This window comes from Dipodomys merriami, unplaced genomic scaffold, assembly GCF_024711535.1.
Source record: "Dipodomys merriami isolate MVZ:Mamm:240054 unplaced genomic scaffold, mDipMer1.0.p SCAF_1, whole genome shotgun sequence".
NCBI classification, from domain to species: Eukaryota; Metazoa; Chordata; class Mammalia; order Rodentia; family Heteromyidae; genus Dipodomys; species Dipodomys merriami.
The window spans coordinates 47,322,993-47,347,789 of NW_027202270.1; the positions used below are offsets into that span (position 1 = coordinate 47,322,993).

A 24,797-nucleotide genomic window follows, 5' to 3' on the forward strand; every position below is an offset into this window, starting at 1 on the left:
CTTGTCTATGCTGAAGAGTGTCAGAGTAGGTCTTTCCCAGTCCAAGTAAACTTTTAAAGTTGCATAGACTATTGCTAAGCATATCAGTGGATGTAATACAAGACATTCTTGTCTTAGATTTAACCCGTCCTACTTCCCCAAGCATATTATCAATATGCTGTCCTCTTCTCCACTAGAATTCATTGGTATGTTCAATCCATAAAATTTAGCACTGAGGCTAGCTAAAACATGTTTTCTGGGGCCAACAAGTACAAAATATGACACCTGCTTCCGAAATCCTGGATTCGCCCATGGCTTACTTATTGGACTACAGTTCACTGCTATTTGCTATGGGTTCCTGGGGATGAACTCTGAATTATTTAAACTATTGCCTACATTGAAGTTGTGGAGATGACATATGGTGAGCATCAAATACCTTTAAGAATCTCATCTCCTCCCCCCATCCCAAAGATTAATTCAAAAGAGCAACAAAATGGTGTATGTTCTTCTCCTGTTTATTTGCCCCAATAGTTAAAAAAAAGCAGTTTTATAGAACCATAATCTTCCCCAGAACAGATGGGCTGTACATTAGCATCGTGCTTTCAATTAAGTTACATTTCAAGAAGAAGGTAAAGAAACTGAATGTAAAGACATCTCCAGCATCTATTTGTCATTTTTTTTAGTTTGATAACATTGATACAAAAAATAGTATTCTGATTAGCAGCTTGATTGGCAACCCATGTAACCCTAAATAGTTCTACAAACCCAGAGTGCACTTTTACAGACAATTACTTTTGGCAAAACTGTATATACAATTTTGAACAAATAAATACATAAATACAATCGCTCATATATAATGAAATACCTAAATGTCAATTATCATCAACAAGCATTTCTAGTAAATTACTTCTTTCATTCACAAGTTACTTTGTTGCTTATAAAAACTATCTTCACCTTTACAGAAGAAAATGACATAATCAATTTCCCCATGGAAGCCACATATTAGGAAAGGTAGAAAACGAATCTCAGACACTGTACATAAATATTCTATTATCTTTTGGTGAAGAAACTTGATTGAAAAATCCTTTTAGTCTTCTCTATAAAGAGTTTGTTTTCCTGTATTTGATCACACAAGGGTTTTGTTCTTGTGAATCTAATCCAAATCAGAAATTATCTCCATATTTCAATTCTAGTTATTTAAAACTACATTATTATATATTAAAATTGCTCCAATGTAAGAAGACAAAAAGCCATGTAAAGTAGCCACCAAAGATAAAACTATTTTTTCAAAAAAAAATTCCAAAGGCAACTTTATGAATACAGACACAGATTACTATTATGCATTGTTACCCAGTGCATAATGAGTAAATAGATGGGGGACAGAGATTTTGTAAAGATTGTCCAAAAGACTCCTGGTAGCATACTGCCATAATTATTGTTATTTATCTATATTTTTGCAGTGCTGGGGATCAAATTCAGTGCTTTTTATGGTAGGCAAGCACTCTACCACTGAACTGTATCTCCAACCCCAGATTGCTGCCTTATTATGAAACGTTATTTTATGTGGAAGAAATAAGAAGAATGGTTTGACATACAAGTTACAACAATAGTTTGGCCAACATCATGTCAAAGAATCGACAAAGTAGAAAATTAGCACTTTTTTTGATCACTTAAACATTTTTTTGACATTCAAAAAACAAAAAGGGCAAACATGCGTAAGGCTATTGAAATACTGGACAAATGGCCCTGTCTTCACAATCTCCATGCAGAAGGAAATGTTATATAACAAGCGGATTCAAGCTTTACATACACCTGGGGAGAAGAAAAAAAATGCCCTTAAAATATATACATGTGGACTTTGATGACTATTTACATAGTTGTCACATGGATACTACCTAATCATAAAAAAAGTTAGGAAATAGTTCTTTAAGACATATGATTTTTTGATTTTTGCTCCTTTTGAAGGTTAGGGTCATATTCATACTCTATACACACATACAAAATAACTCATTGATGTACATATAGGGTGTTTATAATGTGCAATTCTTTGACACCACAGATGTCTTGACTGAGTATGGAGTCGCTGCAAGGCAGTAGTATGAGACTGAAACTTGATTCCTCCCTACAGTTGGGAGGTCAAAGAAGCCTGAAGCTGTGAGATTTTCCCAGTGATTGGAGCTCACAGCAGCAGAAGATACAGGTAGGAGGGTGACACCTTATGATGCTCCATCTCTTCCCAAGCCACCTAACACTGTTCTGTAACCAAACTCATTAGTTTTACAGACCATAAGACCAAGATGGGTTATGGGATAGAAGTCTTGTTTCATATTGGGTACTTTAGGGTTTGAGATGAGAGATCCAGTGTTTCCAAGAAAGAAGCTCTGACTTCCATTTGTTCATTTTCTCCCTGATTTTGGTATCAATTCTACAGGGCCTTGCAGAGGTCAGGTTAACAAAAAATGAATAAATGAAAAGGTGCACACTTTCAGCAGGGCATCTGTTTTTGAATGAGAACATGGAGTTTTCTAATGGATGATAAATAGGCAAGGTATAAATTTGCTGAAGGCTTAATTATCTTCTAACAGAGGTGGACTAGCTCTACCTGTCCTCACAGTTCTGGAGGGTAATTCAAATCAAAGGTTTCCTGAGATCTACGTTGTCAGGATGCATTTTGAAAACATGTGGTTCACTTTCTGTAATATCCTCAAGCCAAGGCTCCTACCCAAAGAAAGGAAGCTGTCTTTACTTTCTACACCTGCAGATGCCTAAGCATCACACTGAATTGACAACTTATTCATTGAAAACAGAAGAAATAGCAGAGAAATCAAAGCTTTCCCAGACAAGTAATTCACAGCCATGGAACCGTCCAATCTGGGGAAAGTATGTACACTGGCAGTTCATAATGGATCATTATATTGGTTGGTATTTATATTAAGAGGATGTTACTGCTACTACTGATGACCCTCATAAATACTGTAATCATTTTAACATCTAGCATAATGCATGATACATTTCATGGCATAGCACCTTTTAAACTAAGGATCTCAAAATACTTAGCAAATATTTGCTTCCATAGTACCTGTGAGGTAGGTGGTCCTTCCTTCCTTTCTTCCTTCCTTCTTTCCTTCCTTTCTTCCTTCCTTCCTTCCTTCCTTCCTTCCTTCCTTCCTTCCTTCCTTCCTTCCTTCTTTCCTTCCTTCCTTCCTTCCTTTCCTTGTTTCTTTCTTTTAATAATCATTTCACAAGTGAGCATACAGAAGTCCATCAAAATTCAGGGACATGCTCATAAGATCCTCTAAGTTTGGTGGCATCACTAGGGGCTGAATCCAGGGTTTTCTCCTCCTTTCTTCCCATAATGCCTCATAACAGTTCTGCTACTAAAGCTACTTGGATATTTAGATGTTAGAAAGTATGTCTGTCAAAACTAGGGCCAAATCTTTCAATAATACTGCTGCCCATTAAAGATTTTTCTCCTCTGCTTACCAAATGTATGGGAGAGGTATCTGATGCTATTCTAAGCTTCTGTTAATTATAATGTAAATGTATATCTAACTTTGCATCTTCTCAGTGTGATGTAGTCTTCTGGGGCCTCCTACTTGTTTTTCGACACCTGGAGACATGAACCTGCCTGATTCAGAAAAACTGTGGAATGCACTTAGTGACATTACATGGAAGGAAGCAGGGTCTCCTTGGGGGCACCATGTAATGTTTGTTCTGAAAGAGCAAAAAATATTGTTATTTTAAAAGCATTTTATATACATTCCACTTGCTGGCTAGGTTACATCCTTGAATGAGCAAGCAGAGTTGTATTCCAAACATCCAGAATATTTGATTCTGAAGCTTATATTTTCATCTATTTCACTGCAGTTTCCCTGCCAGTGTGAAGAAGTTCAATTCTTGGTGGAACCACAATTACTGTACATATTATATGACACTATATGTAAAAATTTAATGTAACAATGACATACACAACATTCATAATCACTTTCAGTATGTCTTCCTCACTGTGCATTGTTTCTGAAACTTTTTTAAATAGAAGAGTTACTTGCTTACTTATTTTTTCAGAGGTGACATGAAGACATTATTATCTCAGGATGCACAGCGGTCCTAGGAGTTGTTTGTCACTTTTTTTTTTTAGATAAATAGCAGTATTTTAGGACTGAGAATAGAACTGGCCCTTCTCACTCAATGTTTCTATGACCAGAGCCTAACAATTATAAATTGATAATCCAAGAGAGGAACGTCGAGTGGGAAGCAAAAATTTTACAAAACCCCTTCACTGGTTCATTTTCCCCAATGACACCTGTAAAATCCCAACATCTTAGGCCACATTTCTTTAAAAAAAGGAAAGAAACATATATTTACATGGATAAAAATCCTAACATCTGAGATGTTTCTTGCTTGACATGTCATTCCAGATTCTGTGCATTTCTTCTGGAGAGATCTGATGCACGGTGATAACACGGCGATACCTACACAAACTGTAGGCCATTTTCCAATGATTGAAGCCACTGTTCTGGAAGGGATGTATGCCTAATTTTCGAAGACACAGCCCCACATACACATCTTCTAGGTGAAGCAGCCTGGTATGGAGTGAGGTCTTGTAAATAAGTTCAGCCACATCGGCTGAAAAGATATACCCAGTCCCCGAACAGAATGGTGGGTAGTTGCTGTCAGGGTACAAATCCCTGGGCATATACCACTTACTGCGAACATCTCTGATGGGCCCCCCATTGATGACATAGCCAGTAAAGTACCTTCTTCTTGGCTTGGTAGAAGGTTTCAGGAGTTTATAAATAAGGTTATCCATGTTTACAAAAATGTCACTGTCTGTTTTCATGATGTACTTGGCTTTTGAACAGAAAGTGGCCACCCACCTCATGCCCATTAATGTTTTCAGGGTAAGGTTGTGGTAGGAATCAATGAAGTCCTCCACGATGATGTCATGAAAGATCTGGCTCTCTTGCTCCACCATCTGATTCAGGACAGGATCTGAGTTCTTGCCCAGGAGGAAGAGTGTGGCTATCTTGATCCCTTTAAAGTTATTCTCATCCCCCCAGGTCTCCCGGATGGCCTGGCGGGCATCAAATTCCTTGTGAGTGGTGCTGATGAGGATCACAAGGAAAGGAATGTTTTTCTCACATTTGGTGGGCTCATTTATAAGAAATTCAAAAGAATGTGGGTTTATAGGTCGAGTTCTTATGTTGCCAAAGGTAAAGTTTTTCCTAGCCACTGTGAGATGGCTGAATGGCTTGGAGCCCGTATAGGAAGAAGTTGGACGAGTTACACTCAAGTACCACAGAGCGCTGGCCCAGCACACAACGGTCAAAACATATAAACAGGAGACCTTTGAAGCCATTGTCCTGAGAGCACGTCTATTCCACGGATTGAAGATTATACCTTCTTGGCACTAGTTTCAGTTGATCTTGCAAAGACAGCATATTACTCATAAATATGAAAGTTGGATAGAGAAGAGTGGGCTGGGGATTGTCCATGGACCTTAGCGGCAGTCTGGCACCTCTGCATCCACTCTACTTTCTTCCAAATCTGATGAAAGGCTCCATGCCTCATAAATCTTCCTCTTAACTCTGCAAAAATCAATAAAATACAGTTTTTGTTCAGATCCACATAAGTCATTCTTGCATCCTTGAATAAGTATAATACAAGTGTAAGGATTACAAAAACAAATGTGATCATTAATTTCTGTAAGTCCTAAAACTGGGTGACATACTCCCTTTTCTTTTCCCCTTGACATATATTGCTAATTCATATTCATATCCGACAAACAAATAGGTTGACAACAAGCTGTAGATGAATAGGAAGTGAACTGAATACTCAAAAATGTTAAATAGTATTCCCATCTGAGCAGGGATTCTTTGCAGTTAAATTAGACAAGAGTGGCCCACACACATGGCCTCAGCTTTCTTTTTCATTGTTCCAAGTCTGAGGTTTTGTTTGATTCTGAAGGAATCAATTTTCAAGATTTATTTGCTTTCTCTAACTCTAAACTTGTTGATCACTACTGGAAAACCTTTGCTAACATAACAGGTGCCTCTGTAGGCTCAAATGTAAAAGCAATTCCCATGGGTTCCCAACTTTGTGGCTCTCACAGCACAGCTTACAATTATACTTATCTACGAGGCTTCATATTGAGAACACCCTTCAGCCACGGAAACCGAGATGGTCCAGACAGCTGGTGGCATTTATCTTGGAGTTGGTCTACATGATGTGTCTTTCAATGATTTTCAACAACTCACCCTTATCCTTTCTTGAAGAAATTATACTGGCCCCTATTAGTTCATTTTGCTTAGTTGCATTTGCCCATAGACCATACACAAATAGAATGAGAGCAATAATTCATGGTCATCCATTCAATGAAAATATGGCAAAAGATTCAAACTGAAGGTCAAATTAAAAACTTGTCCTTTAGAATACTAATCTTTTCTAGAACTTCTCATGTTTTCCAGAACTTTTAAACTTTATCCCAGTCAAATATATATATATGCTAAGTTACAAAGTCCAGTCACGTAAAATTTTCTTCTTTCCTAGTTAAAGAAGAAGGTACTAGTAGTTTTAGAAGGCAGAGGTAGTAGATAATAGCAATTGCAATGAGGTTTCCTTCAAAGAAATCTGCTTAAGGGCAGACTATGTTTAAAGAATATAACTGTGATTATGTTGAAAGTCATGCTTCTGTGCATGGAAAGACACAATGAGCAGCACAGAGACAAAATGCTTACTCTTGTCTAAGCAAAGAGTTAACTGACTACATGGTGCATATTAGACAAGCAATAGAAACGCTACTAAAGACAAGAGTCTGATGATACACTGAATTGTAAAGATTAATTTTATATATGTTGTATGGAGTGGTTGGTAATGGGACAGAATAATTGGTTTACTCATTGAATAATATTAATTTGTGATTCAGATTTTCTTTGTCTAAGTGGTCTTAAATAGAAAACAAGAACAAGAGAAGAATACCTTAAAGGTCTTTTTAATCACTACCAGAAGATTTGAGTTTATGGGGGAAGTTTTCTGTACAGGTAGATGGTATTAGGATGCAAAGATGAGGAGTTAATGGGTTAAAGAGCTTATCAGTTCATGCTAGGTAAACATGCTACCAACAGCCACCTACCAGGCTTTTTTCTTTTTTAAATTTGTGTCTGTGTCAGTTTCACTAACTTTTTCCAGGCTGGCCCCAACCTTCCAATCTTACTGCTTCAGTCTACTGAGTAGGTGTGATTACAGGTGTGAGCCACCAAGCCCAAACTGATCAATCCATTATTTTAAATTCCTACAACTGCTCTCAATGTTTCAGGTTATTCATTCAGGTAATTGAGTTTATAATACCGATTTTCTCCTGTTAGGGAAATCTTTTTCCTTCTTTGAAAACTCAAAGCAAAGTGACCATTTAAAAGTCAAAATAAAAATCTCAAACTAATAAAAGTCAGCTGGGAAGTTCTAGCTAGGGGAGGCACTGAATCTTCGGGCTGGTTCTTTTCAGTTTTACAGCTTTAAAAAAATCTTCTTTAACAGGCAAGTTAATGTATCAGCGAAATAGAAAATTGAACACTTAATGTTTGTCATTTCTTTTAGCAGCTTTGCCACAACCACAAGACAATGACAACGCATTAACTTGTCATGTGTTGAATACAAATCCCTCCAAATAGGAATATTCAACTAGAACACTTGAAGAATTTTCCCCCTGAGGGCCTTACTGTATTGTAGATTAGCTCATTCACAGAACTCTCCAGTAAATATCCACCCTCACCTTTCAGGAAGTTAATGGGGCAGAATTTTCCATTTAAGAAGCACATGTTTCTCCTAGAAATGGTGAAGTGGATTGTCTGTTATTTTGAGTAATTTATTGAAAATAACCGAAGTCTTGTCTAGCCAGAAGTAAGGCCTATGAGAAGGTGGGCAGTGATTGTGGTGATCTCTGCAAACTTGGGTATCTGTGTCCATTCTGGTACAGAAAGTGTGCTATTATTTATATGCAAAACTTGACTGGACTAAGGGGTGTCCAGACAACTGCTAAAACCTTATTTGATGTGTATCTGTGAAAATGTCTCTGGAAGAGATTAGCATGTGAATTGTTACAGTGAGGGGAAAAATTCTCCCTCACTAATACAGGTGGATTTTGCCCAATCTGTTGAGAAGCTGAATTGAATAAAGAAGTAGAGGAAGAACAGATTTATCTCTGCTTGGACTGAGACATCCCTTTTCTGGACACAAGCACTCTCCAATTCAGAATGGGATTTACAATATTGGTTCCTCTGACTGTCAGGACTGGATTTAGACTGGAATCATTCCACCAACTTTTTTTTGGCCTTAATGGAGAGCAAAGAACCTCCATAATCTCATGGGGGCAATCCCACCTGATAAAAAATCTGTCTGAATAGCTACATGTGCCTTATTAATTCTGTGTCCCTGGGGAACTCTGACCAGTATAGGCAGGTACAAGGCAACCTGTCTTTCCAACATCTTCGGTTGTCACTTACACTGAATTGGCAGGACAATCCTTTCAGCTTCCTTCACCTGGTTTTAGGGGTTTTGCCAAATCGTTTGCTCACACCCTCAGATTTCTGCAAGAATACAGTATCTTTAGGTTCTGCTTTCCTTTGCATGAAACCTTCATTTGCTTGTCAATAATGCACCCAGCACATACAAAGTTCTAGGCACTAGAGTGGTACATGCATGTGGTATCTTACTTTCTAGGAGGGGGAGGTAAAAAAAATTAGTGTCCAGTAGTGCCCCAAAGCAAATCAAGTGACCTAATGGGACACAAACTGAATAAAGGTGCTAGAGGAGAGCTGCTGCTTCAGATAAATTGGTCACTCTTTTAAAGAAGTGCCATCTTGGCAGAGAACAGCAAGCCTTCTTATTTCTGATTCAGACTTTGGCTCTTTTAGTTCATTTTTGTCTCCAGTAATTGGTTCTTTATTGCTCACACTTCACTGAGAACACCTTTCTAATTTTGACCTCTGCCCACCTTCAGCTCTTGGATCTTCTTGTCTGTCTCTCCCAGCTGCAGTCACACTCTGGCCACTCCGATGGATGCCTCCACCATCTGGAGCCACAGATGACCCACTATGAATTTGCAGTTCTGCAAACTGTGTAGCTGAACATCGATTTACTGCCTCACAGTTCTGACAAGTCTGAGAAAGTTTTGGAAGGATAAGTTCCTTCTGAAGGCTGTGAGAGAGAATCTGTTCTATGTTTCTCCCCTAGCTTCTGGTGGTTTGCTGTCACGTTTTTGGCATCCTGTAGCTACTGACTGTTTCAGCTGGATCTCTGCTTTTATCTGTATGTGGTGTTGTTCCTATGTGTTTATCCATGTCTCACCTTCTCCTAACAAGGATAGCAGTCATATTGAATTATGACCCAACGTAATGACCTCATTTAAACTTCATTATCCCTGTAAAGATCAGTTTTCCAAATAATGTCACATTCTGAGGGTTAAGACTTCAGTGTGTTTCTTGGATGAGACACATTTCAGCTTATGTCTTCTACTTTCTTTGGTAAAAGCAAAATGAAATACTTTGCTCTAGAGACTTTCCTTCTTCATATTTAAGTTTCCTGATTTGAGGTGGTATATGACCAGCTTTGATTTTAGTAAATCGACTGCCTCCCTTGCTTCCTTCCATGGCTGGCACTCTACCACTTGCGTCACACCTGTGATTTTTGTTGTTGAATATTTTGGAGATAGAGTTTCTGCCTGGGCTGGCTTTGAACCTTAGTCCTTTGGATCTCAGGCCCTGATAGATAGGATAACAGGTGTGAGTCACCAGTGTCTGATCAAGTTTGGTAAACTAACTTTCAAAGAGTGAAAAAAATTAATTATAATTCAAAGAAAAGTGAAATACAAATGTGAAAATGGACATAAAAGTTTATTTATTTTCAATATCTTTTTGTCAGTGTGGGGCTTGAACCCAGCACCTACCCACTGTTCTTGAGCTCTTTTGCTCAAGACCAGTGTTCTACCACTTTGAGACACAGATCTACTTTCAGTTTTTGAGTGGCTAGTTGGAGAGAAGAGCTTCATGGGGACTTTTCTGCCTGGGCTGGCTTCAAACTGTGATCCTCAGACCTCAGGCTCCGGATCGCTAGAATTACAGGCGTGAACCACTGATATCCAGCTTCATTTTAGATTTTTAAATAGCTAGTCCACTTTCAGGCCATATGAAGAATATGAATAGCCCTAAATAGTTCTTACTTCCGCCACATTCTCTGTTAAAAACTTATATTAGTTGAGAAAGATAAGCCCAGATAGAAGGCCATTTCTAAACCAACAGATCCTGTGATACTGGCTTCTAATTTTCCTATCCCATATACAATCTGTTTTTCTGTTACTCAGAGCTAATTTTGAAATATTTATAGATTGCATGACACTGCAAAAATAGTTTTGACATAGAAGCTATATAAAATTAAAAATTATGAAGGAAAGTAAAGCAGCTGAAAGAGGCAAAGTCATTCAAAGAGAATTAAGACAGGCAAATAGTCAGAGAAAGAAAAATAAAAGGAAGGAAGAAAAGAAAGGAAGGGAGGGAAGAAGGGAGGGAGGGAGGAAGGAAGGAAGGAAAGAAGGAAGGAAGGAAGGAAGGAGTAATCTCTCACCTTTAGGAAATGTTCTGAAAGTGGGTGAGATGCTGATTGTATAGTACATAATCATATTAAGTAGGATACAAGCTCTTTTTGGAAAAATGTTTTAATCTCAGATGACTTTCCTCTGAGCAGGTGTGTGAGTGAAATCAAAGTATCTCCATTCTATAGGGAAACACAAGAACTTATGCTGTAACAGAACTAATTGATAAATGAGCCCCAAAGGCTGGAGCTTCTAGTTGGCTGCATTAATTTGACATATGGTTATCTTCATGCCGAACTCCCTCCCTTTCTCTCATTCTTGTAATTATGGTGTAAATAAGCACAGGAGAGGAAGAAATAAAGCATTATTAACACTAGATAATGGTCCTTGAAGGTAGAATTTCACAAACCATTTTGCTATCCAGCTTGCTAACTTACTATCTCTCCAAGTCACAGAGGGCTGGCTTTGTGCTCCTAGCCTCTCTTGAAGTAAGCCCTCTGGCCGGTGGAAGGAACTATGCCAACAGTACTTAAAAATCCCTGAATGTTCATGGAAGGAAGCATTCTGACTCCTCTGCCTCTGATAGACTAAGAGCTCATTTGTTCCTTTTTAAAACTGTAATTATGACTCCTCTCAAAGAGTTCAGAATAGAACTTAGCCAATAGATCATGTGCAAGGAAAAAGCAGCATAAAGCAGAAGGTAATATCCATCACGACTCAGCACTTGAAATCATTTCCTTCTCAAATCGGCGAGAAATGATTCGAACTTTTCTCCCTTTTCAGTTCAATATGCCTTGACATTTATTGAAAAGGTCTGCATAAATCCTTGCATTTAGAAGAATGGGGCTAACTTGAGAGAGGAGTGGTCAGGTACAGACGTCTTTGTGTGGGCTCAGGGTGCTTGCTATTCTGAAAGCCACACTCTATTTCACGGAAGAGAATGTACTCTTCAAATTAGAAGGGAAGATTACAGCTTTCTTCAAATCAGTGTATTGCCCTAGTTCCAAAATTCAGAGAAAAAAAAATGTAACATTGCTACAATCCTCTCAGGGAAGAATGAAAATGAGGATATCTCATTATTTAAAAGAAATGCTTGGCTTCCTTTGCAGTGATAGCTGCTGTGTCCTCACCGCCTTCTAGAAGACATATTTTTAAAGACGAGCAGAGCAATCGCTTATTTAATCATAGGTGCCCAGAAGCTTGGTGGTGCTATGGGCCTCGGGTGGAGCTTTTCTACTGGGGCTTTAAAAAATGTCAATTTTTTTTATTAGAAATGTGGAAGAGGATGAGAGGAAAGGCATCTAATGTAAACAACAGCTGGAGAATTTTAAAATGATGAGCTACATGATACTGAAAGAGTATTCATTTTATCATCTGGAGCATTCTGGGGGAAGGGATGGGCTGATAGAATGGATATCTTTAGAAACCAGAAAGATGTTAGTGTGTCTACAATCTGTCTACAATCTATAACACATCAAGTCTAGGGAGATATTTCTCATCATGTAAATGTAATATTATTATAGGTCATATTTCACAGGAATGAGCTTAGTTCCAAAGAGCAACGAATAAAACATGTAAGAGAATTTGCATTTTTCTTTCCTTTCCCTTTGTTTTTTTAACGGGAATAATTTTATATGATAGTAATTTATTATACTTTGTAATGGCCCAAAATAATTTTATGTAGCTGCTTTCAGTGGAAATCATTTTGTAGGCATGCAGTCCTACAGTACTGCAAGACCTGGATTTAGTAGCTAGAGTTTAAGTCATCAGCTTTGAATTCTGTGCAAATCTATGCCTCAGTCTCTTCACCTACCAAATGAATGATAACATCTGTCCATGCTTTCTTTGCAGGGTTATTGTAAAGATCAAATAAGACAGTGTATTTGAAAATACTTTATAGGCTACATAGTACCATGTGAAAGTAAAGCACTGCCATTAATAAGATAAACATGATAAATAAAGACAAACCCAGGAAGGATTGCCTGTAAAATGTTTCATGAGGAATGATCAGCCAATGCATCTTGACTAATTGGTGCAAAAGCAATTTTCTTACTTGGCTGTTGCTCAAAAGGAGAAAAATAAAACTTGGCATCTCTAGTTGACTGTTTCCATAAGAAGCTTTCAGTTTTATTTTATAATGCTTAAATAAAAACCTCTTTCACAAGTAGTGAAAAAATGGGGGTACACAGGCTAAAAGAAAGCATCATTATGCCTATTTATTATTAGTGCTAAGTGAAATAGAATTAGAATTTCTTTTGAAAATAAATGCACAATTTAAAAGTCTATAGATTTAGCCTCCAGAATAGCACATATCTATGTATATATCTATGTGTATATATATATATATATATCTATAGATATATATCCATACTTAACATTGCGTGTATACCAAAAGAGCTGGAAATGGTTATACCACGATTATTTTACAGAAATTTGAGAAAAAGCCAACATACAATATAACTTGTACTTTTATTTCCTATTGGCTTTTCATGCTGTAATGGTACTTATTTGCAATGTAATATTACAGTGTCATCACTTAATCACGTAAGCAAGGGACATATCAATTTTCAACAGAAATGGTTATAGAAATATACAGAAAGGAAAACCTAGGGGATGGAGACCAACAGATTTGTTTAGCAGAGTATAGCCCTGTTAACACACCTTCTTCTATGTGAAAAGTGGGTTACAGATATGACTTTCTTAATCAGTTTCTACTGCCCTTCCAGCCTGCAGCATCACTCCACACAGCCTATTCAGTGACTGTTTGCTCTTCTGCACTGGTCTACTGTTTTATGCTGGAAATTTCATTTATCTATAACCCCCTTCCCCCAACTTCCTTTACAACTTCCTTTTTATCTAAGGTTCTTAATCCATCAATGGTTAGAGATCCAGCTGGAGGGTTCTTACCCTTCTGATGCCTTGAATCCTTTGCCACAATCAACTTCACATGGCTCTTGAATCTGTTTTAGACCATGCTGCATTCCTCTATCTCAGATTTTATAAGGGTTTACAGTTCTAATCTCTCTCTCTGCCTTTGCTTTTCAATTCTTGTTCTTTGTTACTTCCTCACTTTTTGCCCCTGCATCATTTTCATTACTGTCCATCATCTTTACTCTTATGCCCAATTAAAGTCTCATAGTCAGAGAGTCTTGGAAATAGAAGAAAAAGTCTCAGATGTACATTTGTCACAAAACCTGGGAAACACATTTTCCTCAAAATTTCTTAGTTTCAAAATTGCATTCCTTTGCACTAATCAGTAATTCTGCCCTCATACCTGGGAATTTTAATATCTTTATATCCAATAGTCCCTCTTTTGTCTCAGGAAACTCTGATATTCCTTTGCTTATGAAAATGACGAGAATAACTAGGAATGTGGCTCAGTGGTAGAGTGCCTCCCTAGCATGCATGAATCCCTGATTTTGATACCCCAATACCACATAAACAGAAAAGCCAGAAGTGTCATTATGGCTCAAGTAGTAGAGGGCAGCCTTGAGCAAAAGAAGCTCAGTGCCCAGGCAAAACAGAAAAGAAGGAAGGAAGGAAGGAAGGAAGGAAGGAAGGAAGGAAGGAAGGAAGGAAGGAAGGAAGGAAGGAAGGAAGGAAGGAAGGAAGGAGGGAAGGGAGGAAGGAGGGAAGGGAGGAAGGGAGGGAGGGAGGGAGGGAGGGAGGGAGGAAGGGAGGGAGGGAGGGAGAGAAAATGACAAGAACAACAGCAGCAGCAACAAGAAGACCTTCTCTTGGCCCTGGTATGTCCTTCAAAGTACTGGCATACTTTCTTTCTTGATTTTATAGCCAGAGAGCCCCTAAAGGAACATTGTCTCCTGGTTTCCCCCATTCCTTCACTTGTTTAACTATTGTGTATCCATCAGCATGGCACATGATAGCATTCTGAAGGAAGCCTTTCTGGTGTTAGTAGCTTTGACATGTTAAGCCAGTCCCTTCCTCTCTTGCATTCTCAAAAGCAATTCTAAGCCTGGCCCCATTCACAGCAGTAGCTGTTGCGCTCTCTCTCTCTCTCTCTCTCTCTCTCTCTCTCTCTCTCTCTCTGGAGAGCAGTGTGTCTAATAATGGTTTCCAGCACTGTTCACTGGAAGGGTGGATCAGAGACCAGTGACCTTTCTATCCTTTCCTCTCTTACCACTGCTCTCTTTCTAGGGTATAAATTAAAGTTGATACTGAAGAGAAGTTTCGTTCCTTTGTCATTTTTTTCTTGGTTGAAAATATATTTCAGAGCACAGGTGTTTAAGTCCAATTTCTTGCACCAGTAAGTTTGTATCATAGACAAACTAAACAAGGACTAATATAAGACAGGTTTTGTTAATGAAAACAGAAGTTAAGAAAATGGTTCTTGGGCTCGAGTTGTGGCTCAAGTGGTAGAACGCAAGCCTAACAAACACAAATCCTTGAGTTCAAACTCTGGTACTGTCATAGAAAAAAAAAGGAGGAAAAAAAGATTCTATGCTTTTAATTAGCTTACATAGACATAAGTTTTACTTTGCTTTCTATTTTAGATGTCAGGCTCTTTCTGAAACTGTTCAAATATTATAAAAAGCCATATTCAAAGCACATTTTTTTTGGTCCTTTAGATATGACTTTCCATGAAATTCTGAGGTTATTTTTTTAAAATTTTAAACTACATTTTCATAGTCATTTCTTTACTATGTCCTGGACAGACAGTACAGGTGATTTTTTTCCCCTAAGAAATTATAAGTTAAATGCTTTCTCTTTCCTTTAGAACATAATTTGAAAGCCCATGTGACAATTTGAAAGTTTTGTAGAAGTATAATTTAGGAAAGGTCTCAAAGCATAATTGGAAACAAGTCAATTGTAGAAGAAAATCGTCCTTTCTTTTCTTCTTTTATTTTATTTTTTGCATGTGGGAATATACAAATAAAACTCCACCAGAGAAAATTATCTCACTTGCTATTCTTTCCCATGTCTCTTCATTTAGAAGTGTTCCCATCCTCATGGCTGGGAAGAAGAAAATTGCAGCACCTAATTCCTAAGGGGTTATTCCATGATTCATGAAGTCTTACTAATAGTGAGTAAGTGGTTCCCATTTTACAGAAGAGGAAAGTGAAACCCAGAGAGATTAAGCATCTTGCCCAAGCTAATGAGTGACTCAACTTGGATTTGAATTAAATGGTAAAGTGTGTGTGTGTGTGGGGGGGGTGCCTTTGTGCTATGTTGTGTACTTCATCTTTTTATAGGGAGTTAAATTAACTTTTTTTGGCTTATTTTCTTTGAGTGAGCAAAAGAATAATGTGATATGAGAGGTAGGATAAATGAACTCACAGTGGCTTGCATCTCACCTTTCTGAGTGCTGTTTCATAGTTTAGATGTATCAGTCAGTATTTTTAATGAGGCAAGGGATGAAGAACTATTTTGGTGTGTGTGCTCCATTCACTCGGCTACTCTCTTCTCAATATGAAAACATCCCAAAAGCCAATGGTAATAATTTTGGGAACTCATACAATCCATACAATGGATCAGAAGAAAATAGCGGTTCTTCAGGTGTATTGCAAGCTCTAAAGACCAGATGAATTACTAATCTCTACTCTACTGGAAAAGAACTTCTTTTTCTGTTGAGAAAACCATAAGATTTTATATTAGAAAACTTTGACACTTACTAGCTATGTACTTGGGGGTCCAGACCTTCTCCACCTATGGGGTACTTGGTAAGGAAGAAGCCAACTCATCTTGTTCCTCCCTCCCCCCTGCAAAGATCCCAAGTACAAAAGAAGGTGAAACCTACAACTTAGCTTCCCAGTCTCTTTTACAACTACAATCAGGGCAAATGACCTAATTTCTATCAATTAGATGCCTCAGGGCAAGACATAGTTGCAAGAGTGAGCAACACAAGGTACTGCTACTTTCTAGAGACTGGAATACTCTAGAAAGAAAGGTGTTTAGCTCTTGAGATAACAGTGATAGATACCCATCGACAAATACAGAGAATATAGTGGTTAAGAAAAGCAGTGGGTTTAACAATGTGTCCACTAAAATAGCTCCAAAGAAGTATCAAATATTCTCTTAGCTTCATTATTCATAGCCCACTGTTGTGGCAGCATAGTTGTCTTCCCAGAGATTCCATGAACTACTTCATGCCTTTGAATAAGTTCCTTTCCACTTAGCTTGATAATATGGATTGTGTTATTTGCAACAAAGAGCCCTGAACTCAGCACTCTACTTCCTTACGTATAAAATGCGATGAAGATAATTGAACTTTCAAACTGATTTTGAGGCACATGATATATTTTTAAATGGCACATAGATTTGTTTTCATTCTTACTAATTTCTGGTAACTTTGACATTGCTCAAGAGAACTACAAACTTTCATGAATTAAGTAAGTCCCAACTTTATTCATCTTGGAAAAAGCTATATAAATTGCCATGTGAGGAGAAGCACTTTAAGGTGAGGATTTCACTTGAAAACTCTATTTTCTTTTTTCTAAAAATATATGGCATGAGGTTTTGACTTGGTCTCAGATGACCTTGCCCTGGATGATAATTGATTATCTCAAAAAGTTCTTGCACCCCTTCCTTCAAATTTAATTAACTGAAAGCCACCCTGTCTACATTTAAAAACAGGCCCCTAGAAGTATACTCATAGAGTGGCTGGAAATTCATTTGGTTTTCATGATGTATTAATTTTAGTTTGTAATCATGCATACCAGTGATGATGGAAAGTCTATCCTTATTTTGGTAGTGTAAATGGACCATGATGCTTCTTCTGTAGTTATTTATTATATTTGGCAATCCTATTTAAACTTCATTAATATTGTACTATATAAACTAAAATTCAAAATGATGGAAGTGGTGACATTGATCAAGAGGCATTATACTCATAAATGGACACATTGACTCAAAACCCTTATGTACAACTACTTAAGGATACTAATAACTCCTTATCTTCAAGAGGCTTAGAAATACATTAATACTATTACCTATATGGGAAGAAAGAATAGATAATTTGAGGCACAATCTATATGTTACTACAGCTGATATATATGTGTGTGTGTGTGTGTGTGTGTGTGTGTGTGTGTGTGTGTGTGTGTGTGTGTGTGTGTGTGTGTGCGTGTGTGTGTGTTTGAAGTAATGGGGATTGAACTCAGGCTCTTGAACTTGCTAGGTAACTGCTCTACAACTTGCTTTAGTTAATTTTTTTTCAGATAAAGTCTGTTTTTGGCTGGGACTAGCCTCAGCCATGTTCCTTCTATCTATATTTTTCATGTAGCTGCAATTATAGGTGCATGGCCACATTTGGCTTATTTTTTTGAGATGGAGGTCTTGCTAACTTTTGGCTTGCTTTGAATCTAGATCATTCAGATCTACATTTCTGGAGTAGCTAGAATTTCAGGTGTGAGCCCCTGTATTGCTTGTAATAGTTAATTCTTGATGGGAATGATTTGATGATTCATGGAAGAGATGAACTTTGACTTGGAGCTCAAATTTTTTAAATGAAGAGTAAATAATCAGTTGGAGACAATCAGTTGCAGAGAGGAGACATTAAATGGCAATGTGAATGTATTTGCAGAGAAACGAAAAGATTAAGTAATTTGATTCATCTCAAGCATAAAGAGTTCTCCAATGTAGTGGATTTATTGAGTTTGTGGTGGACTATAATTAGAATTGAAAAGGACTGATCATGTTTCCCTTCACTCTATCTTCACCAATTTTTCATTTTTCATTTGCCCTCAAATCTTTACCATTGAATGTATTTCTGAATGTTTCCTTTGTCATCTAGAAAGAGGACTCAATCAATAGGCTAATTTTCTCAGTTTCTTTTAATTGTATCTCTTTGATAAACTATAACCTCTCTAAGGGCAAAGGTTTCATTTACTTTCTTGCTCTTTTTATCACTCTCATTATTATAGCTATCTTTATCACTGTACTTTAACAAAAGAACGCAGTACAAAAGACATTGCAGTTGATGAAAAATAATTTCAGTAAATGGCTTCCAGATAGATAGGTACAGACAGTAGTTTCCCATCCAATAGTAACTTCAGCACGAGTCTTTTGCTGAGATATTATAGATAAGTAGACTGTATTCTAGAGCAATTATTTCTGCGATGTGTTAGGAAAACACTCCAAAAAGTCTTTTATGTTTTGAGTATATGATACTTTCTTTCCATGCCAGAGTATTTTTACTATGCTTTTCAAGTCAAAATTCTGCCTCTGATTTATTTCCTGAACTCATACAAATTGATTATAATGTTTCTAGATTACAAATATATTTCTCAATAAAACACAATGTTACTGTGTTTAGGGAAATAATCCTGGTGTAAGGTTGTAGACACATACATATCATATACATTAGAAAAATTCAGGAAATATAATGTATCATTTGAACCTTTGTTGAGGCGAATATATTTCAGTTTTTCACAGGTTGTCACCTGTCAAATCCTTGAATTATTCTTTTCTCAATGTCTTTCTGAACTGGTTTTTATAAATTACCTGACTTACTATTGTGGTGGGTCATTTGTGATTACATCCATCTTGTCTAGCTACATCAGTAACATGTGTAAATTACATCTCTAAGGAGTGATAAAGTGATGCAAATAATGTTTTTCACCTTGGGTTACCATATCCACAGCCATTATTTGCAATAGGTATTCTTCCGTGAAATCCTCCCTCACAAGATGCTTCTTCTGCCACATCCAAACCACTGATAAGAATATCTCTACTGAAAAGTTTGGAGACAACATCACTTCACTGCTAAAGTTGCTCTTCCACGAAGTTACCTTCAGACTATTGTTAAGTTGATTTTAATAGGCTTGAAAATTCTATACAAGTCATTTACTGCTAGATTTAAGATGATAGATTGTATTTTGGGGTAATAGGAACAGTGCAAAAAATAATCACGTAATAACTGGAAAGTTTTCCAGGCATGATACACAATTGCTATAATGGGTTCTATGGTCTCCTGGGCACAAGTCTTTCCCAGAAGATGATTAAAAAGACGTGGCAATGCCTCTCAACTCAGGAGCTTGAAGGCATGGTTCCTGGAGCAAATGTTAGAAGTCCTATGATTATTTGTCATGTATTCTGGCTGAATGTCTAGTAGGATTAATAAATGCATGGAGATCTGAAAGAAGTTTTCCAAAATGCGGTCTTATTACTTTGGGCTGTGAGATACTAATGGGTAGAAACACTGGATTAAATAGAGATCATCAGATTTATTAACTGAAGAGTGAATCAGAGCCTTTAATGTGAATTTATTACTATAAGGTTCTCAAGATAGAGCTATAGCATGACTATAGCATAATTTTGTTTTTATAAGAAAATTCTACAAGCATGGGATGCTATGTCCTACTGGCAGGTAAGATGGTACATGATTTCCCTCTTTTAGACTAGTAAAGGACTATCATCAACTTTTTGCCACTATTGCATTGTGTGTGTGTGTGTGTGTGTGTGTGTGTGTGTGTATGTGTGTGTGTGTGCTAGCCTGGGTCTGCTTGAACTCAGGGCCTAGGTACTACCTCTGATTTTTTTCCTCAAGGCTACACTCTGCCACTTGAGTCACAGCTCTACTTGTAGCTTTGGGAAGTAAATTGGAATTAAGAGTCTCACAGACTTTCATGACTATGTTACCTTCAAACTTCAGTGCTCAGATCTCAGCCTGCTAAGTAACTGAGATGACAGGCATGAGTAGTGCCCAGCACTACTACAGTTTTATTTGTTAAAAGGAGGTCTAAGCAAGGAGAGATTGGTTATAATAATTTTTGTATGTTCAATGGGGTCATCATAATCCTGAGTATTTTAAACAAAAATTCTCTTGTAAATCTATTTAACTTTACTCTACTCTTAATTTTCTTAATCTTTCCCTTCTATAGTTACATTTTAATGCTTTATGTTTGAGAGATCTTTTGTTTCAGTGCTACTAAAATAATGCAAAATAATGCATGTGCCAGACAGAAAATTAAGAGAATGAAAAATAACAGAAAAGAAAAGACAAAAATATCAACCATAATTCTTATCAAGCAGATAGAAGCACTGTAGACAAGTGGATGTAGACATTTTTCTACTTGGATTTTATAAAGTTTCATTTGCAAATATGGGATGATATCGTATGTACTCTTTCATGTGCTATTTTCCCATTTAAGTAGCACAGTCAAGTATTACATAGTCTCCTGCCATTTAGTGCCACGGTCTGACATATACTCCATTTGTGTCATAATTCCTCCATGGTTAGATATTTAGTCTCACAGGATCTCTATTCTCCCAAGTTTACCCTATTAGCATTCTCAGAGACTGCAGTAAAGCAACTATTAGAACAGATGGCAGTGTTCTTGCTTCTACAGAGCCTTGTCCTAGAAACTTCACATGTCTCAATTGTGGTGTCAAAGAACAAAGGCACCAAAAATGATCTGTCGCCTGGAGTTTCCGGAATCATACTCATGCTTCTAGTGACAGTCATAACTTCCCAACCTGGCTCATAAATCTGTGAGTACAACTTATTCCAGGGCCACTAATATTTCAGAGGAACAATGCAAGCCATTGAAACCTACAATATATGGATCAAGTCCAGACAACAGTACCAAGTCAATATTTCTGATGCTGGGATGAAAACAGTATGGGATCTGGGATCTTAGCAGCATTAAACAGTTCCCTGTTTGTTTTTTCTGGTCATTTTGTTTGTACATATCAGGGCTTATCCTGCAATGAGTGTCCATATCACTTGCACCCTCTGTGGTATTTTCAGTGCCACTGGGGCACTTTGGCTGAAATCAGTAATCCTGGTATTCTGTACTTAGCTAAGCCAAATCCTGACTTGGCCTGCCCACCAAATAAGTAATGAAGGGTTCTTACCTGCAGATTTGCCATGGAAGTTTTTGGGAATACCATCCAGAGTGCCCTGAAGGAGCTTAAGGGCTAGATTTCTCTGATTTAAATGGAGCTCTATTTCATGTATGGGAACTTGTGAGGACCTTAGTGTTTTTCATCTTAGCTTCTTCAACTGTGATACATCTTGAAATAATATTTCCAATAAAGGAAGTCAGATGGGACTCAACTAGACATACCTTGGCTATCTCTAAGTATTGAGCGTTAAAGAAAATTGGCACTTTGTTGAATTGGCAACTCCTGTGTACAACGACATCATAAAATAAAAATATTAAGAAAAGAAAGAAAATTTGCAACTACATGCAGTTTTTACTTCTGGAGATTTTTAGGTCTTGTGAATAATTCCAAAGAAACATTTGTTAAGGGACTAAGACCAGGAGGAGCCGCTGGAAAGTGTTAAAACTATATATTATGTAATCAGTATGGTTAACCAGAGTTCAAGTTGATATCTATCTTGTATTTTAGTGTTTAATAAATAGCAATTTGTAATTTTAGCATTTGAAGAAAATGATAAGCATATATAAGTGCTTTAACGTAATCTATTAGCTGTCATGGAGGCTGGTAACATTTTCTATACTGTATGTATGGGATTTTTAAAGGAGTTGATTTAGGAGTAATCACAAGTTTTATTTCAATAATGTGTACAAATATGAGTGAGAATATTGAAGATGCATTGCATAATGCAGGTCATGGCTCATATGTGGTGTGCCACTTGCCGAGACAATGACAAGGGTAATCTAAGATGGCAGTTGCTATTTCTCTTCAGGATTTTAAACTAAGGCTCAAATCTAAGGAACTAACTAGAAAGATCTTCCATATTTGTGTTTTGTTTTGACCATTGCCTTTTATTGTCTTACAGAGATGTAAAAATTAGGTCCCTACTTTTCTCTGTACGAAGTTGCTTTTGTAATAATAGATGTCTTCATGTTGTCTAGTTCAAGGAATAAATTTTAATTAGTTTGCTCTCCTTTTCAGCTTTGTTAACACACATGCCAAACCACATTTTATTCCAGTGTTTAAAAATATGGACCAAATCAGGTTAATAGTTTCTGGTGTTTAAACAAAAACATGCCAAAAGGAAAGACAATTCTATGCTGGTATAATGCCTCAGACCAGTAAGTTCAGCTATTCCAGAGGTTCAGGTCAGGAAGCTCTCTGAAAGCTAGTCCAGACAAAAGCATAGTAAAAACCCATCTCACCAATAAGACAGGTCGGAGTTGAGGGTTTAGAGGCTTGTGATCCAGGCTGGCCCCAGCAAAATGTATCAAATGAATGATAAAGAAATAAAGCAAAAAGGTTCTGGGCACGGCTCAAGTGATGAGTGCCAGGCTAGCAAGTGCTAGGTCCTGAGCTCAAACCCCAGGAGATCTCACACACACACACAGACACACAGACACACACACACACACAGACACACAGACACACAGACACAGACACACACACACACACACACACACACACACACACACACACACACACACACACTTTTTTTTAAGGGAAAATATTATGGAACAAAACATTAATTAACATGTTGGCCTTCCTCTTATTTTTATGGTTGGTTTTATCTTTCCTTCTCTTTGAAAGAGTCCATGGACAAATACAAAATTGCAAGAGCTAGCCTTACTGTATTCATTCTGATTTCTTGGATCTTTGGGGCATTTTACTTTCCTAATTAGGAACGTGGCTTAGTGGCTGCTGGTGAAGCATCAGGCTGGTGTGTGCATCTCATTCTCTGTAAGAAGGAAGTAGCTAGATGAGGTCTTTGGCCCTCATTAGATGGCTGTTACATTTCATTTGTACGTTTTGCAGATGCTGCTCAGGCAAGTGTGGCCATGCCATTGTGGCCAGGTTTGCTAATTGGAGAAGGTGAAAGAGCATTCATATATTTTCCGCATCTTTGAAGAACTGGCAAAATTAAAAGTTTGATTCTATTTTCTTCTCGACCTAAAGGTCATGTCCCAAACTTTTGGTCTCCATTCAGACAGGAATGCAGTTCACATGATTAAATGTCAGATGTGAATGAACTAGGCAAGTCCACCTTCCTGTTGAAGAGATGAGGATCTTGTGCCAACTTGCATTGGGCTCCAACCCTGTGTATAGAGGGTAGGGCAGTCATGTTTACCCAGCTGGCATTCTCAATGAAAGTAATGACAAGATGGTAGGTAGAAGCCGTTTCTTAGACTGCCTGAAAATGTCAGCTCCTGTCCTTAGGCATCGAGTTTGCATCAGAGTATTTCAACATTTACAGAATAATTAGTTTAGAAACCTCATTGCTCAGTCTATGGGGAGAAAGTGTCCACAAAGATTAACCATTCTGACTCAAGTAAAGAATTTGGAGAATCTAAACTAGAATATGAGATTTCTATCTTCTAGAAAAGATATCACACAATGGTTGTAAAGGGCAGACAAGCCAAAGTGAGTGGATCTTTCTTCATCTTCCTATGTTTCCTTACAAAGGTTGTGCTCTATGTAGACCATTATTCAAAGTTTCAGTTTGATGCTGTTTTATTGACTTCAAGCTTAAGTTTTCTACTGTTGGAATAGAAATTTGTATAGAAGACCATTATACGAAGAACTTATGATAAAAGGTGAAATATTTTTATGATTAGAGTACATAAAGATATTCATGCATTACAGAAACACCAATACTTTGACATGAATGATACTACAGAATGCTATATTTTTTTTAAAGGAAAATGAAACACTCTGTTTTGCCCAGGGAAGATAATGATCCACTCTACAATAAAGTTTTCACTCCTCACTTTTGTAGAAAAACAACATTGAGCTTGTCATTTAAAAACTCCGACTTCATGTTTAAAGCCAAAATTTTTAGTTTGGGGAGTAATCATAGAAGATGATTTAGCCAATTATCTCCCCTAGAGATAAACAGCACCTTGGACAAAAATGGAGCTTAGGAACCACAGGGAAAGATGGAAAGATTTTTTTTTTCAGTGTCTCCTTAGGGAATTTTAACCAGGATCTGATCAAGTTTGCTTTAGGTGTCATTTGTGTGTGTGTGTGTGTGTGTGTGTGTGTGTGTGTGTGTGTGTGTGTGTGTGTGTGTGTGTGTGTGTGTAAACTAGCTATTCATATATGTGCATAGATATTTCAGTCTTTTCTACGGTATTGTCGAATCAATGACCTTTTCATAGTACTTACGTGATAATCGATGGGTAACTTTCAGTTTTCTTTTCTTTAGATTATGATACGCTAACTCCAGAAATAGCAAAACAACTTTTTAAACAGGTTTCTTCATGATCTCCACAAGCCAATTTAGGGGTGGAGTTAAAATGATGCAGTATACAAGTTGAATTTACTAGAACATACCTCAATCCAGTCCACCCCAAGGACATTGGATCTTTCTTTAGGGGAGGTAGCAGCTGCAGGAGCA

General features: G+C 37.4%; 1 protein-coding gene across 1 annotated transcript in view; it reads right to left on the reverse strand.

Annotated features, from left to right (window-relative positions):
• Positions 1–487: 487 nt before the first annotated feature.
• Positions 488–24,797, reverse strand: part of B3galt1 (beta-1,3-galactosyltransferase 1) — a 570,431-nt gene continuing 546,121 nt past the window's right edge. Inside the window, exon 3 of the mRNA XM_070021588.1 lies at positions 488–5,567. Coding sequence (XP_069877689.1) covers positions 4,358–5,338 — 981 coding nt within the window. The 5' untranslated portion in view covers positions 5,339–5,567 and the 3' untranslated portion in view covers positions 488–4,357. The remainder of the gene's footprint in view (positions 5,568–24,797) is intronic.